At 45.7% G+C, this 18649-nt stretch overlaps 1 protein-coding gene across 1 annotated transcript; it reads left to right on the top strand.

The window, feature by feature from the left end:
• Window positions 1-11723: 11723 nt before the first annotated feature.
• LOC103532420 (phospholipase A2 inhibitor and Ly6/PLAUR domain-containing protein-like) lies at window positions 11724-16705 on the top strand. The gene is given in 6 exon segments (XM_008498174.2): window positions 11724-11838; window positions 12870-12986; window positions 14148-14215; window positions 14218-14305; window positions 14447-14587; window positions 16349-16705. Coding segments are annotated over 6 exon segments (687 nt in total). The 5' UTR covers window positions 11724-11789; the 3' UTR covers window positions 16573-16705.
• Window positions 16706-18649: the final 1944 nt, after the last annotated feature.

Here is an 18649-nt window from a genome sequence, read left to right as displayed (position 1 = left end):
GAGAAGGAGGAGGATGCACAGAGTAGACAATATTGCAGAAAGAAGGAATTATTTTGGCTTAACACTCATGGTGTGATACTATACAGGCATATTGTAGGCAGATGACATCTGATTTGATCTAGACACAGTGTGGTACAGACTATGCTGAGTCTGATCCAGAACAAAGCCCACCAGGTCAGAGGTGATCTTTGGAATACACTTCTGTCAGAAGTGTCAATATCTATTGTGCCAGAGCTTCAATTCATGTAGCTACAACTTGTTTTTCCTGGTACTAGGAGCCCTTTTGAACCTTTAGATGCTTTCTGCTTACCCAGCTCCATCCTCAGCACTGACAAGCCAGTATGGAAGGAAATATATTGGTACAGACAAAAGGCGCGTCAAGACCTGTTTTCCCACAGCTCTTTTCCACCTGAATCATAAACAGCAAATCCATGGGAAAGAAAAAAGCTATTCCCTTAGAAAGAGGTGGAATAACACGAGCTGTGTTCAGATGGGTGTAGCTGAAACAACTCTGGTGTGATGACACGTGCCTTGGTCACCTGTGGAGTGCTGTCAGAGTGGGAGAGACTTATTGCTGTCTCTAACCTTGCCAGATGGAATTGTCACCATTGGATTGTCATGGGGAATGAGTGATGTTAAGTACATGCAGCAGGTCCCTTGCAGGATTGCTTTTGGCAGGGCTCTGATGATGTCTGTGAGACCATATGAAAGTCACTTTAACTCTCTCTGTGCTCAGGTGTCTTCACTAAAGCATCTAGGACCTGGTATTGCCTCTTTCTGTACATACATGCCATGCTGGCATAACTTGTTGCAGTTATATTTCCCTGGGGACTGTAAAAGGCAAAGCACTATCAGGGCATCTGTTTAATAAATTTGGATCACCCGATAGGTGGAACATTGCAGGGCCTCCAGGAATAAAGCAATGAGCACGCTCTCAGATGGGATTCAGCTTGCAAGCTAAGACTCATGCATTTAGGAGCCATTTGAAATGCCCTACAGTATCTGGAAAATCCTCACATCACTGTCAGACCTGACGTGAGAATTACGGCAAACCTGTAGCAGTTTAGCACAACACCATGAAGGAACCAGGTGGCAGATCTGAGCCCAACTCTGTTCAGGTTCTCATGCCATTTTTGCTACTGTGCTGCCCCAAAACTGAGCACCTCTTTTGATCTTCAGCCACAGAGCTGACAGGGAAGTCCAATTCAGAGTCTGTGCTTTATCTGTGCTCCATTCAGTCTTGGGATGTCTGATATGAAGAGTGTTTCAGTCTTTCTCAAAGCCCCAGCTTCACCTTAGCTCTCATCTTTATTTAACTCTGCACATGGAGCCACATGTGAGGAATTCTCACCACGCTCTTTTCTAAGGTTGCAACCATATTCAGATTATTCCTTCAACGTGCAGATCTGTCCATCTTTAACTGACCATGAAGTGGTGGTGCTTCATGCCAGCATTATCTGAGCATTTTGCCCACTGAACTAAACTGAGCTCCTGTGTCAGAGGCAGGCAGGCAAGAGGGCATGAGGGGAGCAGCAGCCCTCATTTTCCAGTCTAACCAGACACAATTCCTCAGAAGCTGTTCCCTGGCCTGATGACTTAAGCTGTGACCCAGAACATAAGCTCAGCTACTGGACTATTATATCTGCGGTGCTGGGCCACTCAATGGTCTGTTTTGGGTCTGCACTGATCTTGCACCTGATCTGCCTGGCAAGAGGGTCAGGATGATAATTTCTAGTTCTGTGCCCATGGCCACAGCTACTGAGATGCTGCCATCTCGTAAGTCAGTGTGTGGCCACCCCATTGAAGCTCATCTTTTCCTCTAGTGAACATTTACTTTTGCAAGAGAAAAGGAAAAATACACCAACCCCCTTTGTCAGCACATGTAGCTCCTTTCTCTTAATTGCCTGCGTCCCCAGGATGGAGGCTGAATCCCCTTCATTATGCTTTTCCTCATTTGCCTTTTCTCCACACACTTTTTGGGTTTGGTTACATGTCACTAGGAGACAGACCTTGATGGGTTCTGCCCTTCCACTGAATGGGCCTGCAGGGCTTCTCCTGGAGCTACAGAAATCCTGACAATCTGGTTTTTGGAGCACTTGCTCAGAGCTTCCTACCACTTGCTGCAGACTTCCCAGGACATGGGTGATCATGGGCATCAGACAAAAGTCCCAGGGAAGATGTGTGTTTTCCGTTCTTCAAGGAATGTGGGACTGGTGTATGCTGGAGTATCGGACAGGACAGCAGAAAAAGTCATGTTTTGGAGACTAGAAGGAATTGTTTCACTTCACAGTCAGCCAAAACTTAGGGAGAAAATTCTAAAAACACTACTTTGAAATGCAACTGAATATCTCTCTAGATTCAGAAGATCCTTCTCATTTTCATTGGATTGGTTAATGAAGTGAAAGAATAGAAAGAGCAATGTTCCACTAGCTGCATGATTGGCTTTCTTTCATTCAGGCACAGGCCAAGAGATGTCAGGTATCTGCACATTGTCAGCAGGTCTTCCTTGGCATCATGACTTTAAGAAGGTCCTGTTGTGGAGAGGAGGAATATTGCTGTCACCAAGGTACTTCCTGCCAATATGTCCCCTCTTGCAGCCTCCAGATCTGCCCTAGAGCCCTAGAGGTTTTGTTTTCTGTCACACTCACACTAAGGTTTTCCATGTAGGAATCTGGAAGATCTCATTAAGACAATGCAGAGATCTGGATTCCAGTTTTATTCCTCAATCTTCACTGAAAAAAAAAATTCAAATATAAAGAGGAAAAAAACTTAATTGAAAAAAAATTAAGTTAGGGCAGATGTTTTGCTCTAATATAGAACTACCCTAGTCTTTTAATAACCTCATAATCCCTGTTTTACATATTTGCCTTTCTTCTTTTGCATTTGTTTTTATTTTCATTCTGTATCCACCTAATTATCATTTCCATACATTTCATATCACTAGCACTGGAATTTCCCATGTCTTATCTGTATGGCATTATTTTTTATTTACTCATTATACTGCATGATTAAGTTGTTATGTAAAATCCTTTTAATCTGTTTCCCTAAACCCAAATGTCTCTGGGGCAGGCTCATTAAAATCTTGTGGTTTCCCAGATGATTCCTTGAGGCTCAAAAGGCACACAGACCCCATCCGTTTATCAGTAAGTACATCACCCCTATCAGGTGCATTCATAGTATCCCAGGTTTGAAGATGTAAGGCACATCAATTAAAGACCCTGTTGGGAGGATTTTGTTTGCATCTATGACACTGATATATTAAGAAACTTTCTATTGAAACATATTCTTCTTATAAAAAAGTGATTTCATATAAATAAACAGTCTGCAAAGGAACCCAAGATGTCTTGTAGCCTAGCATCCAAAGTTGCTGAAACCAGTCACATTTTGGTTGGTGTAGCAGTGGGGGCCTACCTGTGAAAATGTACCTATTATCAGCCCCTGAGCTCCTTACCAGATTGGTTTCATGCCCACAACCACAGTGTTTATTAGGGAGTGAGAAACCCTGGTTCATGTCATCTTGGGCTGAGCAGGTAAGAGCATGGCATCTCTGGAACACTTTGGATCGTCCCTTGCAATCTCTCTCACTTTTTCTGCTCAACGTTTCTGCTGGTTCTTTTGATCTGTCCAGCTGAGGTCAAGCAATGTGACAGGCATGTGTCTTCTTGCTCACACACAGCTCTGGACATTGGCCACCAGCAGCTGCCACTGGTTTCTGAAGCCCCAGTTGCTGGCATAACCAGGTGAGAGGCTGCTATGTGAGCATCCCCATGCCACACGAGGCAGCACTATTTGCTCTGGATTGTGGAGGTCAGCACTGCCCCCACCCCACAACCTGAGGTGGGGTCCTTGCAGGATGTGAGCTGGCATCTCCACGTGGAGCTGTGCCATGAGCTGAAACAACTCATGCTGAGCTGCCACAGGTGTCTTTATACTGTGTAGTGCTGTGGATGTTTGCTTGGGATCTGTTCCTTTGCCATTCATTGTTTGCTGTTTCTGGGTGTTTATCAGATGTTTGCTGTAACACTTGAACATCCCACAGTATTACAGTTTGTCAGGCAGCTGTGTTGTGCTGCTTGCCCAGGAGATCACACCACCCTGGGCAATGAATGCGTGTCCTCGTGAATGAATAAGGAAATCCAAGAACAAAGAACATGTTTTCTCCAGCAACCAGGCAAACACAACAAGAGTTTTTGCTTTCTGAAAGTGATGGTTGACTAGAAAATCTGCCCAAACCAATGCAGCCTTTGAGCATAAGTGTTCTTAGTAGTGCTCTATGACACAGTTGTCTGGGAACACCTTCATTTCGTGATGCTTATCACACAATGAATAATGTTGGATTGTAAAGAGATGGGGAAGATGAGCATCACTTGGAAATCTGGGAGCATGTCACTTGATGCTGCAGGGCACGGCTTTCTGCTCTCATCCTTATGCAATGTGTCATACTTCACAATAAGGGTCTGGAAAGAGAAGATAGAAGCTGGCACTGATAAGCACAATACACCTGGGCTCTTTAGAAATGACATGTGCTTTGCACTCACTGGAAATATCCTGCAACAGAGACGAAGGGCATTGACAGAGTGAGGTCACTCGTCTTGGAGATAGGGTGCCAAAAATTGTAATGAGTGTTCAGGCAGTTTAAGATCACTCCAGTTTAAGAAAAGGTGGTAAATGAGGTTGTCTGGATCTTCAGACTTCAAAGGCCTCTGGTATAAACAGAGCCGCTGCATCTCTGTGATGTTTCAAAGAAATACCTGCATGCAAATGCTTCCCACCATGGGGAGAGTCTGTAGCCACAGCCTAGGCTTTTGCCTTGAGCCTACTGGTAACACCTCTATTTTTTGTTTTTCTGATTTGGCTGCATCTGCCCATTTCCAAGGTCGATCTTGCTCAACCATGACTATTGCTTTTCATGATAAGATCTTGTTTCCTGCTAGTGGTACTTGATTAGTAATTGACTGGATGAGGAGAGAGGGTGGGAAAGTGATACAGTCACGTTATTAAGAACAAATGCAATCAAGGGCAAAAATTAATCACTTTACCCATTATACATCTACTGTTTCCAAGTACCTTACAGTCTGTTTTAATGTTTCCTGTGTCAGAGGTGCCCAGAAGGGAGGAGTGGATAGCCAGAGGGAGGGAGTAGGTGAGTAAAGGACTGAATGAATCTTTTTCCTACCAAATCCCTCAGATCAGCCTAGCACCTGTAGTCCATGGATGTCTCATCTTCAAGCTGGCTTTGGCTGGCTCTTTTTTTTTCTTTTTTTTTCCACTTTTAAGTGCCCTCTTAGAAGTGACCCCTGAAACACTCAATTTCTATTCCATTGCAAGGGTCTGAACCACTGCCATAAATAATAGGATGTGTAGATATTAATGTTGGATTAAAAGACTTCCTCTTCTCTCAGACATTCCTTGTCTCTTGACACCAGCAAGAGATGTCAGCAGCTCATGGCAGCATTAGCTTCATCTTAATGGATCAGTCAAAACTGGTAAACTGGTCTGTTTCAGCTGCCAGCCTGAAAGTCTCTTAGCAAACAAACTCTGGTGATGGCAAAAGTCAACCAAGTTGCATATTGGAGCAACTTGCTCAAAGGGAGGTTGAAATTTGAGTGTCTAATGAGGACTGTGAATATCTAATGAGGACTTAATTTTTACATCATCCAATATGAGATTAGGTATATTGCTTGAAGATGACATTGCTCATTGTTCATGCCAGAACAGAAAGCTTGTTGAACATGCTAACATGTATGCAAATCTATCTTCACACTGGAATGCCTGAAAAGCAGCTGGATTCCCTGCAGTTATTTCAACTGAAAAAGTAATAACTGGCCAGAGGACCAGAACTTAATCAGCATTAATGCTATCATTGCCATAATTGGTGTACAATCAAAGGTAAAATAAATATCTTGATCTCCTGAAAACTGAAGTGACGTGACTTGATAATATTCAGTAATTTGCAAGTATTTTCGTTAGTGTTGTTGCACAAATGTGATAACACATTAAATACCATCTGTTTTAGCCACAGATTAAGACAGTTAAGCAGCATTTTTATGATATTACATTCAAATTATTTTCAGCCTTCAGCTTCTCTTCCCTGATTCCCACATCCTTTGTGGACAGGAGGTCTCCCCTTAAGATACTGACCTGACTGGAAACTGAAGTGTCTTCAGGCAGGGAGGGTCAAGCTCTGGCCAGGGGCAGGAGGGAGGAGACAGGGACAAGTGCCAGTGCCTTGGAGATGGTGGTGGCACTGTGCTGTTGGAGACCCCCTTTGCTCCCCAGGTAGCCAGCCCGTTGCTCTAGTAGCCCCCCTAAGTCTCTGCCTGAGCTCCATGTGGGGTGATGCTCTCCCTTGCCAAGCTGCAGGTGCTCTGCTGGTAACAGCAGCACACTTTCAATGTAAATACATGGCTGTGTGTGGGAGTCTTCATGGAAATAGTTATATGACCCTTGATGACGAACTCTCAGGAACGTGAGCTCTCATGTAGGCAGCAGGGAGGTTTTTGCTCCTTTGAAACATCTGGGTGCCGCCAGCCCTCCTTCCATAGCTCCTGCTTCAAGCACTGAGTCCAGCTCAACAATAGGTGGGGAGAGACAATAAATCCTCTCCTCTCTAGGCTTGGCTTGGGTGGTGAAGCACTGGAGGGAGCACAGCTGAGGAAGAGTCCTTGTGGGCTGTTGAGAGGATCCTAATCAGAAGTGGCAATAAGATTTATACTAACCTCATACTACCTGTATGGTTTATTAGTTTGTGGAATCACAGCTGAAACAAATTATTGTCTCTTATGATTTGAGGGGCCCAGGCTAAGTTTTTGGTACATCATGGGTACTATATGGGGAAAGGCTCCTGCTTTGCCATCAACTTGCTCTGTGCTCTATAGGGTCCCAATCCACCAGATGCTGGGAAGAGTTGTTGACACTCTTCCCGAGGTGTCTCTGCCGCAAGGGACCCTCAAACACTTAAATCTGTGGTCATCAAGATCTGGTTTTGTATATATATGTGTATATCTATTTGTATATTTATTTGTTTATATTTGTTCCTTATTCCAGTTCTAACCTCCAACCTTCTAAGTCTCTTTTCCGTGTTCTGCTTTTATATTCCCGTGGGAGTGGGGACGTAACAGAGGGCATTTCTCTTCCCTGGTTTTTGGTTTGTTTTTCTTCAGCCTGTGGGCACCATGTGAGGAGTGAGCCTTCTCCTGCTCTCACCCTTTAGGACAGGAATGCTAATCCCCACAGTGTGGTTAAGGTTGCTGTCTTTTGTTTTCTTGCCCGGTTAACCAGACCAGCAGGTTTTGCCAATCTGTGTTTTGGAGAGCAAGCAATCAGCTCAGTAAATAGGTGGGTTTGATTTTTTTTTTTTCTTAATTATTATGATATTTTTTTACAGGCTCTGGATGATTTCACTGTTGAAATGTCCCAACATGTTGTGCCTCTCTCCTCTTGCACTGTGGGTGAAGAGAGGTAAGGGAGATACCTTTGCTCTGTTGTTTCCACAGAAGATGTACCTGGGCTTTTGGGACACTGTTGTGCTTGTTGACTCTTGCTGGTGGTGTCAGAACTCTCAGGGGGTGTACAGGGCCCTGCAGCCACAGACAGCCCTGGGCTGGCATAGCCTAAGAAATACCTCGCAAGCCTAAAGAATCAGGACTATCCTCTAACAGAGGAAGAAAAAATGGCACCTGGTGGTTAAAAATGTCTATTACAGGTTTAATGCCCCTTCCAGCCTGGTTTTGGAGCTGTCCCACCTGCTCAGCTACAAGCAGTAGCAGCAAGCACAATGGGAACAGCTCTGATTCTCTCTGCTCCAGCTGGTGGGTGGCCGACCCTCACCCAAGAGATGCTCCTCCCTAGAGCTGGTTGCAGGATTCTGTGCCCATGCTCTGCTGAGTGTAGAAGTCTGGAAAAAAAAAAAAAAAAGTGAAACAGAACCCATGCTGGATGTAAACAGAGCAAATGTGTTTGATACTCCTGTCTCCATGCTACTCTGCCAGCCTCAGCTACTCCAGTGATGGAGCTTCCTGAGCCACACGTGGTTTCACAGAGCTATCGATTTCCAGAGAATCTCAAATCTCAAATATGGCCAGTTTCTCGAAGGGCATCTGCAAATGAATAGGACAGATCAGCTGGATTTTTCTTGCTAATGTAATTTGTTCCTCTGAGCCAGACAGTTGCATCACAACAGCCTCTGCCTGGGTTCTGGTTTTTTTCTCTGCCGTTGCAGAAATTACTTTGCTGGCTTTGCAGCTGCTGGGTGGGGAGCCCCTTGTCATAGCAGCCACAGTGTACTTGTGGTTGTACTTGCACACCCTGGCTGGCAGCCACAATGTACTTGTCCTGTCCCAGAGCTATGTCAGCTTTGCCCTTGACTCAGGCACATGCTGTCCCCTGGGTCATTCTCAAGTGTTTCACCAGATGAACAGGGTGCTCATCCCAGACCCAGCTGACCTCACCATCAGAGGGTAGCACCATCTTCCACTTCTTTCATAAAGCCATCACTGGAATTCTCCATTGAGCATCCCCTGCCACTTCAGTCACAGTTGGGCCTGTTTATGGCTTTTCCCCAGCATCTCCTACACAAGCTGTGCACTCCCAGCCCTTCCTCTGTTTTCATTTCTTTATCACACTTTTGCCACTTTCCTTACTTTTTCCAGACCTTTCTGACCTGGGTTTTTCATCTGAAATGTAAGCCTAATTCATTAGCTTCATGTTTTGATGGCATATCCTTATGTCTGGACTCTTAGAACAAGAGGAAACAGCTCAGGTTGTGCTGGGGAAGGTTTAGATTATTCAGTAAAAATCCAGGTTTCCAGGCTCTGGAATAGGCTGCCTTGGTAAGTGGTGAAATCTCCATCCCTGGAAGGATCTAAAAAGTGTAGATGTGATGCTTAGGGACATGGTATAGTGGTAGACCTGGTAGTGTTAGGCTGATGAGCTTAAGGGTCTTTTCCAACCTGAATGATTCTATGAAGCCCACTGACATTTTCTGCTACAAACTTGTGTGACAAATTCACAAATTATTTTTGTCCATCACCTAGGCTAGATGGACATCTTCCTGCCAGTGCTATTTGCAGATTTTGATTTCTAACTTTTCTCAACTCACAGCTTTCTCTGACCTTTTCTCTGCCTCCCTTTTTCATTGAGTGTGACTATTGTATTATCACTCTTCTCTGCTTCTGGAAACGTGGACTTGTTGCAGAAGACAGACACCTTATGCACACAGTGAAATTAAAGTATAGGATCCAATTTAGAAAGGATCTTGAGAGAGAGAATCTAATCCATTTCTCAGCCCTGGAGCAGGGTCCTGATAGACTTAAATAATTCCCTAATAAGTATTTGTCTAGCCTGTTTTTCCAAGCCACCCAAGATGGAGGATCCACACCTCCCTAGGCAATCAGCTTCACTATTACCACTGTTAGAAAATTCCCCCAATGCCTAATGTAAGCCTCCTGTAATAGTTTTTCCCTTGTTTTCTGCAGATACAAGTGATATGACTGGGCATCCCCCAAGCACATTTATTTTTTCCACCCTCTTTCGTAAGTCTTATTTTTCATGTTTCTTATTGCTGCAGACTGTGGCTCCTCCTTGCTGTGCTTGGTTTCATTTCTAAAAATGCACATGAAACGGCTGCAACTTCACACCCTTCCTCCACAAGAAGAGAGAAACAGATGAGTTCAATATAAATCAGTGTGGCTAGTGCAGTCATGTCATTCAGGGAAAATCCCTCAGGCACTTCAGCAATCATCTTAAATGAAAAGGCATGAAATTAAAATCACTTGAGATAGTCACATCCACCCATCTCCTTGACTGTATCTGCAGACCCAGATGTAGTTAAATGGCAGCATGATCCTGGTCTGGATACCCTGGTCTGCCTGGGGACAGGGTTTTATTCAGTCTGAGGACCAGTGGGTAATGAATGAGAATCCTGGGCTGGCTGCAGTCAGAAGTTTGAGTTCATTATAACTTATCTACTATGTCATGAAACCATTTCTGTGCTGAAAAAGAACATCAAGGTGATATTATACTCCTCTGTCTTCCTGTGATACCAGCTTCATGGATGTTGGGGGATCTAGGCTTTTATCCAGCATGATTGCAATAATGTCCATACTCAAAGTGCTGTAGGCTTAGCTAAGAAGAGGTCTGCTGTGCTATTTAAGGTACTTGGAAAAGTCACAAGGCCACTTTTCCTCTGAAGAGCTTAGTCCCAAATGGGAAAATCAAACAGCAAGCAAAATCAAAGCCAAAGAATGGGAACATCAGCAAGATCTGTGATTTCTCTTTGTTTTTTTCCTGAATAGATTTGCAGGAAATCTTTGGTAGAGCCAGGAGCTGCACTTAACTGATTTGCCCATCGGTAGGAAACCATGGCAACGAAACTCTCACTGCTCTTCACTGAACATCCTGCCTTACCAGGTTCAAGGGGAAACTCCCTTCCCAGAAGACTGAATTTCCCTGCTACCAGATACATCCTCACAGGTAGTCCTTGACCTGGACTACATATCTCCTGAGGCTGGATGAGCCTCAGAGGGTCCTTGCACCTTTATTTGTGACTCATGACACCTCTGTATTTGTGGTCTTCATGCCCCTCTTGGGGGGGACTTTTTTGGTTGCCCTCATGTCTAGAGGCCAGATGAGCCTAGTACCCTGCTAGGAGACCAGTACCTACCTTACACAGCAAAAGGTGTACTGTGGATCAGTATCTCACCCAAGGGGCTGATACTGTAGTTGAGAGAGGGCATAAAAACATTTTAGTTCTTCCTTACTGTCAGTGTAAAACATCCTGGAGAACCATAAACTAACTGTCTGCATCTGATCTGGTGCAGGATACTTGTACAGAGGATCCCTTCAGGGTAGGGAAAGGTTTCAGGGAGGCAGCACATCTTGATAAAATGTACACACTGAGCAGGGCACCTCTGGGATGATGACAAGTTTGTCACTGCTGCTTGGCATTAGCTCAACATGGGATCTCAGGGCATGGAAAACCCTAAAAACTACCTAGAGCTGTGGCCAGGCTGCCTTATAGCCACATTGACATTTTTCTTCCTGCTGGCTGGTTTGATTTGAAGCCTGGAGATGAGATACAGTTCCTTATCAGCTTCCAAGTGTTTTGTTTCAAAACCTGCACCCTGGAGGATCTGCTTTGCAGCTCTGACATATTAAATCCCAGGAACCTAGGAACCCCTTGACTGAGAATGCTCCAAGGTGTGAATTGGCAGTCACTTTGCAAACAGAAGCTGCAGGCCAGCTTGGAGAGGAAATTCACTGTTTTGCCACTGTCTGCTTTGCAGCTGTACTCAGGGCATGAAAGCTCCTGACTGTCTGTTGGGAAGGAAGATGGGCAAACAGCCAGCAAAAACTCAGCCATGAGGAAAATTCTTGGCTGGCCACTGCTGCACTTTGCTTTTTGGGCCTAATGGTGAGAGAGCACCAGGGCTGCCCAAATGGCTCCCTCTCTGTCATTTCTATGTGTGACAGAGGCTGAACATTGCCCAAACAGAGTCTGCACCAGGGGCACACCTAATAGATCCCAAGGAAGCCAGTCTTTCCACACAGGCTGCATACTCTAGACTGGGCAAAGACAGGCAGTGTTGCTTATACAAAGGAAAAGGAAGAACTTGTCCTTCAGGTGAAGAAAGCAAGCAGTGGTGCTAGGGCTCTATGGTATCTATGCTCTCCAAACCACTTCCTCAGTTACCACTTCTTCAAAACATCTCATTTCCCTCAGTTCTATAGAGCCCGCAGTGCTGTGTGCAGCACAGCTTGGAAGCTGCCTGTGCCTTCATTCCATCAGCATGAAAGTGTCCCCTGCCCTCAGCTTCCTCCTGGCTTTCCTGGACCCTGGTGAGTTTTCTGCTGGGACCTGTGGGGTTGCAAGACATGGAAGTAGTTTGGGAAAGTGTGCTTTGTGTGGGGGGCTCTTCCTGCTCCCTGCTCCATAGCATCTCCTCACCTGGGGAGATTTGCACTGCAGAGGGGTGACTGCCTTAGGGGAGTCACCTTTGCTGCTAGGAGCCAAGGTGCAGGTGAATGTATTTACAATTTGATCTGGCTGTCTAAGCTCCTGTGGTGGTCACTTGTGATCTACCTGGGACAGTCAGGGGAGTGGTCCCATTGTTTTCCCTGGGGAGAGGGTTTGGACTTAAACCTCCCTAAAAAATTCCTCCAGTAAAGGGGGGTATCCATGGTCTCCACTGTGGAAGTGGCCACACTTACAAGTGTGGAAGGGCACCTTAATAATCCTGCCCTCTGCTTCTGCATGGCTTTCAGGACTCTACCCCTCAACAACAACAATAACAACAGGACCACAGTGGCTTTTCCCTTGTACTTCACCCTAGAATGATCACTGAGAATGGTGCATGACTCAAGGAAGACAAGGCAAAACCCTTTTTCTTTCTAAATTCCTTCACTCTCATGAGGAGCTTAGGTGTGACTGGGTTCTGGCAACCCCACAGTCAACATCCACTGGGAGCCTCTTGATCCCCAGAGTTTTGGGTGCCCTGCTCATTGCAAAGAGAAGATTTGGGGTCAGGGAGTGCAGGGACACTTTGAATGTTGTTCAGGATGTTCCTTAGCAACCCCAGCAAAAAAAGAAGTAGGAGTCATTGTATAGGATACAAAAGAAGCTGGCTGGGTGTTGGTGGTTAAAATGTTAAATGTTGTCCCCTCCCTTCCCCTCACTTGCCCAGATTCAAGTTCATGCGAAAGAAACCAACAACAAAAAAAGACCCCACAAACTGAGCTACAAAACAGGGAAAATAAGGGAAGTGGAATGTAAAAAGTGCTGATCCACTGCTGAGGCAAAATACTGATGGAAGGGGAACCGAGATCCCTTATGACTGCTACCCAGGGTGGTGTCCTCCTTCTTTCCTCAGGGACCTCCCTTCAGTGTGAGGTTTGTCATGGCATAGGAAGAAGCTGCTCTGGTCCCATGAAAACCTGTAGCAGTGATGAGGATACTTGTGGCATCGTGGTGCATGCGGTTGTGATGGGTAGGTGAGATATCCACTATGGCTGTATGCCAGCATGGCTTTCAGAGTGGGGCTGGGGGACAGCAACCTCTGCCCACCCCTGTCACTGGCCTTATGGTTAGTCTTTGGGTGAGATGTCCATTTTCCCGACAGCAGACCCAGAGATCAGTATGATCTGTGATGGGAAAAGCTCTCTATTCCTCTGTCTTGAGCACCTGTTTCCTACTGGGAGGGCTTGGTTCTTAGCTGTGGAGGGGAGAACCTAGGCAGCATACTAAGAGAAAATACTGTTTTTTAATTCTGCCTCAGATGAGTAGCTGGGTCAAGAGGATGGACTGTGAAGGACACCAGGGTGCTGGTATCTTACACTGAGGATGCATGGGCTATGGGTGGAGGGAGAAACAGGCCAGCACTTGACTTCCTTCCCTGAGGGACATCAGGCAGCTTGGTGGCACTGCCAGGTTTGAGCTGTCACCATATCCTCATGGCAGATAAGCCAAAGATGGGTGCTGAGCCCTGACACAACTGCACATTTGTGTGTGTTAGGGGCACAACCTCCATTATTGCCCAGCTTCAGTAACATGTCTGCTGGCTTTTACACTTGGAGCTTTATATCTTACCAGCTTTAGTGCTGGAAGCTCCAGTCCATGTCTTCCCTCTGCTTGTGCAAAGCCCACCTTATGCCCTCGGATTGCTGCTGCCATAATCTGCAGTGTTGCTGCTCTGCCCCGTTATATCTTTTGGTTTTAGTGTACAGGAAATATCAGACTTCCTTGTGTCAGGATGCTTGTGACGGTGGTGGACCTTGTGCACTGCAGACAGTGCATGAAGAAGGGTGGGCTGTGGGTCAGAGGCATGTGGGTCACGCCAAAAGCTTTGTGGTTGTGTAATTCTGGCTAAGGTGGGCATCTAAGGCCAGCTGGCTGTGAGGATTTGTGCTCTCCTCCTACCTTTAAGCACAGTGTGGAGAAGGAGGACAATAGCACCTCAGATATGAGGGCACCCTTGTTTATTTGAGGGGATCACCAGGACCACCAGTGCAGCTTTCAGTGTGGGTCAGCTGTCCCCAGACCCCTCTCAGCCCCCAGCGCTGCTGTTTAGCGCTTGCTGCCGGAATGGATGGGAGGGGAAGGGTGGAACCTGGTGCTTAACAACTTGGTGCTGCTTTACACTTCTTTACAGGGGGGATGGAAATCCCTTCCACCACCAAGTCCTGCATGCCATCCAGTGTTTGCCAGGTTGGCCCTATCGCCCTATCACCATGAACTACGGGAAGGCAAAGGCAAGGAGCCAGTTGGCTTGCTGCACGGGCCATGAGTGTGAAACAATCTCTGTCTCATGTAAGCTCCCCTTTTCCTTACACCATGCCCCCTTTCTGTCTGCCCCAACCTGCGGTGAGGGTTTCCTGGCTAAGCCATCACCTGGTTTGTTCCTCTGCTTCTGTAATTAACACCAGTTACAGCCCATCTCTTTCTTTCCAGTGCCTCCAGAGGACAACGTGCCAAATGGATACCAGTGTCCTGCCTGCTACAGCGTGGACTCCTTCCAGTGTAGTAATGAAATTGTAAACTGCACTGGATCTGAAACCCAGTGTGTTGACCTTGCTGGGTTAGTTAATTCTGGTAACTATCTTTTACGTGTGGCTTTTATCTTTTTTTGGTTAAATGGGTGAAACCAATCTAGGATGAAGCATCAGAGAGAAATTACAAATAGGAAAGAAGTGTGAAGGAAAAAAGGAGGAAGAGGCATGGAGCTGAAATGGGAACATGTCTTCCTTCCTCCTTCCTAATTTTGCATGGAGAGCTGTTGAGATTCCTCTTAGCATGAGGCCAGGAGCAGAACTGGACTCCTGAAGAAATCCTGAAGTATTCATTTAATCTGACCAAGCCCCTGATCCTGTTGGCCCTAGCTAGTGTGCTTGAGAATGAATCTGAATATAAGCCAGTTGCTTATCTACTGGAGCTTCAGGTGCCATTTGCTATCTCATGAGGTGACACTGGCCTGAGGGGAGTGGCCACTGTTTGCTGTAGTGGTGACTCTGCTCCTAGAGAGGCAGGGACACATCCTTTCCCATGAACACTGAGATTGAGCCTTTGGAGTACCCAAAAATCTGCTCTGCAAGGGAACTCCATCCTTGGGACAGCTGGGGTCAACAGCAGCACACAACATCGTCCTTCAGAAATCTTTTTCCCACCTCAGGAGCTGTAACAAGAATGAGGAAAGTAGATAGCAAGGTCCCTGCTCATTGTCCTTCCTTGCATGCCACAGGTTTCATGATAGCTCCACCCATGATCCAGTGGGTAGGAAAAATAATGTGGAAATTAAGGGCAACAGCACTTGCTGTAGAAACAGACTGGAAAAAAATATCCTCTGTATGGTTATGAAGTTTCACTAAATTGATCACCAGACGATGATACAATGCCTGAAAGTCTTTGCTATACACTTTATAGGTATCTTGTCCAAACCCTGAATTAGAAGGTGTTTCCTAGAGACAACATGAAGTAAAACAAGCATTATTTCAGTCTAAGCAATGGAAATGGTGCAAGTAATTCAATGTACCATGGAAATAAAAAATCATCCTAGCTTACCTTGACTTGATTTGCCACTGAGGAACTAATGAAGTGCCCTTATATGTTTTTTGTATTTGAGATAAAAACATGCAGCCAAATATTCCAGAGCTCCATAGCCTATGCATCAGGGAGAAATGAGCAGAGTGAGAAAAAGCAAGCAACAGGAGCAAGAAGGTCTGAATAGTGACTTAGGCACCCAGTAGCTTCCTGTGTCTCTGTCTCAGGTAGATGTTCCAGTCCTGGCAAAAGAAAAGTTCAGGTTTCAGGCTTTCTTTCTGTGGGCATGTGAGTGAGGGTTTCTCTGCTGGTTTGGCTACATCCTGTAAAGCCTTGGAGAACAGAGTTATCTGAATAAATGACTCAGTCTGTAGTGTCTTTAAGACTTCCCAGGGAGCCCAACTCTGTGTCAAATTTGGCTGAGAGTCATCCAGTTCAAGTGTCAAGAGAGCCAGGCAGAGATGGAGACAATGAGCACCTGTAGTATTGTCAGATATTCCTGGTTTCTCTAGGAAGCTAGGCAAGATCTGAAATTTAAGATATTTAGATTAAAAAAAAAATCTTTCTTCAGCAGAAAGAAATAAAGAAAGAAAGGGCAACCTCTAAAGCCTTTGTATTTCAAGTAAATCAAAGTGACGCTGCTACTTCTGCAAATTTGTTCAGGGGATGGGGACAGGATTGGGTTGGTGAGTTTGGAGCCAATTGAGCATCACAGAAGGGCAGTTTTTGGATGGAAATGATGATGTTATTGTCCAGGGAGGAAATAGCTATGGATGCCAATTCTGCTGATGCATGACATTTATTTCTCCTGTGCAGGTGGAATGACTCTGAAAGCTGCCATGAGGGGTTGCACCACCATTTCTGAATGCACTATGATAGGAGATGGAAAAACCAATGTGGGGATGATGGACATAAAGTTAAAGCAGTTCCAATGCACACCAGCTTCTACTAGGGACATGCTGAATTCTGGGTTTACCACTCCAGACACCCTCTTCCTCTCTGTGCTGTCAGGATTCATCCTGGAGAAGGCACTTTTCTGACTCTAGAACTGTGTTAAGCAAAGCCCATGACAGGCTCGAACAGATGTTTGCATCCAGTCCTGTTTGCCATGGCTTCTACTGTGTGAGTTTCTTTTCAAATTTGTAATTTCACAGAATAAAGGTAGTGCACTTCTTCTGTTTCCTTGTGGATTTAATCTAATTTAAAGCTTCCTAGGTTCAATTGTGGTTGGTTTTGTGCTACGTTCTGGGAGTGTTTTGTCAACACCAAGGCCAGGAGGAGACTTGCATGAGGTGCCCATACATCACACAGGCAACAGGAGCTCTCAAGACAGCCTCAAAGTCCACACCCACCATCTCAGGAAAAGTGATAAGTTCCAAAGTCACTTTTCCAGGCTGTGAAAAGGACTGGAGGTGAGCTCCTGAGAGGTTCACTCTGACTGGAGAGGATGTTTGCCCCTCTTCCCCTCCCTTTTATCCTATTTTTCTGTGGCAGGATGAGTTCCTCAGGTCAGAGAGCTGCTTGTGTCCTCTGGACAGCCCTGAAGTAGTCGGCATCTCAGAGAAGAGTCAATGACCATTTGCTACAAGCAAACTGCTCCTGGCAAGAGCCATTCTCCTTGTGGTTGTTCCTCTTGCCTCATCAAACACTCTGCCATTCTGTCTTAAGTTTTGTGATTAACTGGAATAAATGCTTACCCTAAGGAGTTTTAATTTTATAAAATCAGCAGCTTTATATGGTGACGAACTGCTGGGAGCCGAGGTAATAGAAAGCTGGAGCCTCGTGGCTATTTCCCTTCTGTAGGGAAAAATATCTGCACCTGCATCTGGCATGGCCTCCCCTCTTCTGCAGTCTCCAACTACCTGGCTGTTCAGCTCCAGCCATTCTCTACTGTAATGGGTCTCCTCAGGTTGGTCTCACACAAAGGCACTGAAGAAAACCAGCACATCAGGCAGCATCCTTGCTCTTGGGAGGTAGTATGGACTGTGGGTAAAAGGATAAAGTGGTAGGAGCTCTGAGAGATCATAGAATCATAGAATCATAGAATTGGCTGTGTTGGAAGGGACCTCAGAGATCATTGAGTCCAACCCTTTTACCACCGTTGCGGTTGCTAGACCATGGCACTGAGTGCCACATCCAGTCTCTTTTTAAATATCTCCAGGTATGGAGAATCCACTACTTCCCTGGGCAGCCCATTCCAATGCCGGATCACTCTCTCCGTAAAGAAATTCTTTCTAGTATCTAACCTAAACCTCCCCTGGCACAACTTAAGACCATGCCCTCTTGTCTTGTTGAAAGTCGTTTGGCAAAAGAGACCAACCCCTCCCTGGCTCCAATCTCCTTTCAGGGAGTTGTAGAGAGTGATGAGGTCTCCCCTGAGCCGCCTCTTCTTTAGGCTGAACAGCCCCAGCTCCCTCAGCCTCTCCTCATAGGGTCTGTGCTCGAGTCCCTTCACCAGCCTGGTTGCCCTCCTTTGGACCTGCTCCAGGACCTCGGTATTCTTCCTGAACTGGGGGGCCCAGATGCTGGGGTGTAGCATGCAGGAGGGGTGTTAGCAGACTTCATCCTTTCACATCCTTTCATCGCTTCTGGTCCCATTTTGGGAGCAGACTACTGGACTATTCAGCAAAATGCCTGACTGTCAAGCACTGCTATTTTATCTCCTAGCTCAGAGCTGTGGCAGAAAGCATTATGGAAAGCTTTGGCTGATGAATCCAGACCATAATGCTATCCAGTAGTGAGATGACTATGCCTTCATATGCACACATGAATATATATGTGTTCAGCTTTTAATTTGCAGTAGTGAGGACAGGGGTTTTTGTAATTTCTGTCTCCTTCAGACTTTCTCATCTTCCTAAACAGGCTGAAACTCCCTTCTTCCTAATATTCCAACCAGATCATTTGGGAGAGATTTTCACATTATCTGTTATAATAAAGGGCCGTGAGTCTCAGAGTGAAAATTAATTTTTGGGCTGGGGATTAGAACTGATAACACAGGTTTAATGCAGGGAAAAGAGTCTGGGTAGACACAGTTAATTGTGTGCAGAGGCTGTGCAATTAACAGTGTGGTTGTTAGGGAGGGAATACAGCTGCCCTTCATGGTGTAGCAATAGACTG

This window comes from Calypte anna, chromosome Z, assembly GCF_003957555.1.
Source record: "Calypte anna isolate BGI_N300 chromosome Z, bCalAnn1_v1.p, whole genome shotgun sequence".
NCBI classification, from domain to species: Eukaryota; Metazoa; Chordata; class Aves; order Apodiformes; family Trochilidae; genus Calypte; species Calypte anna.
This window is presented reverse-complemented; position numbering and strand designations above follow the sequence as displayed.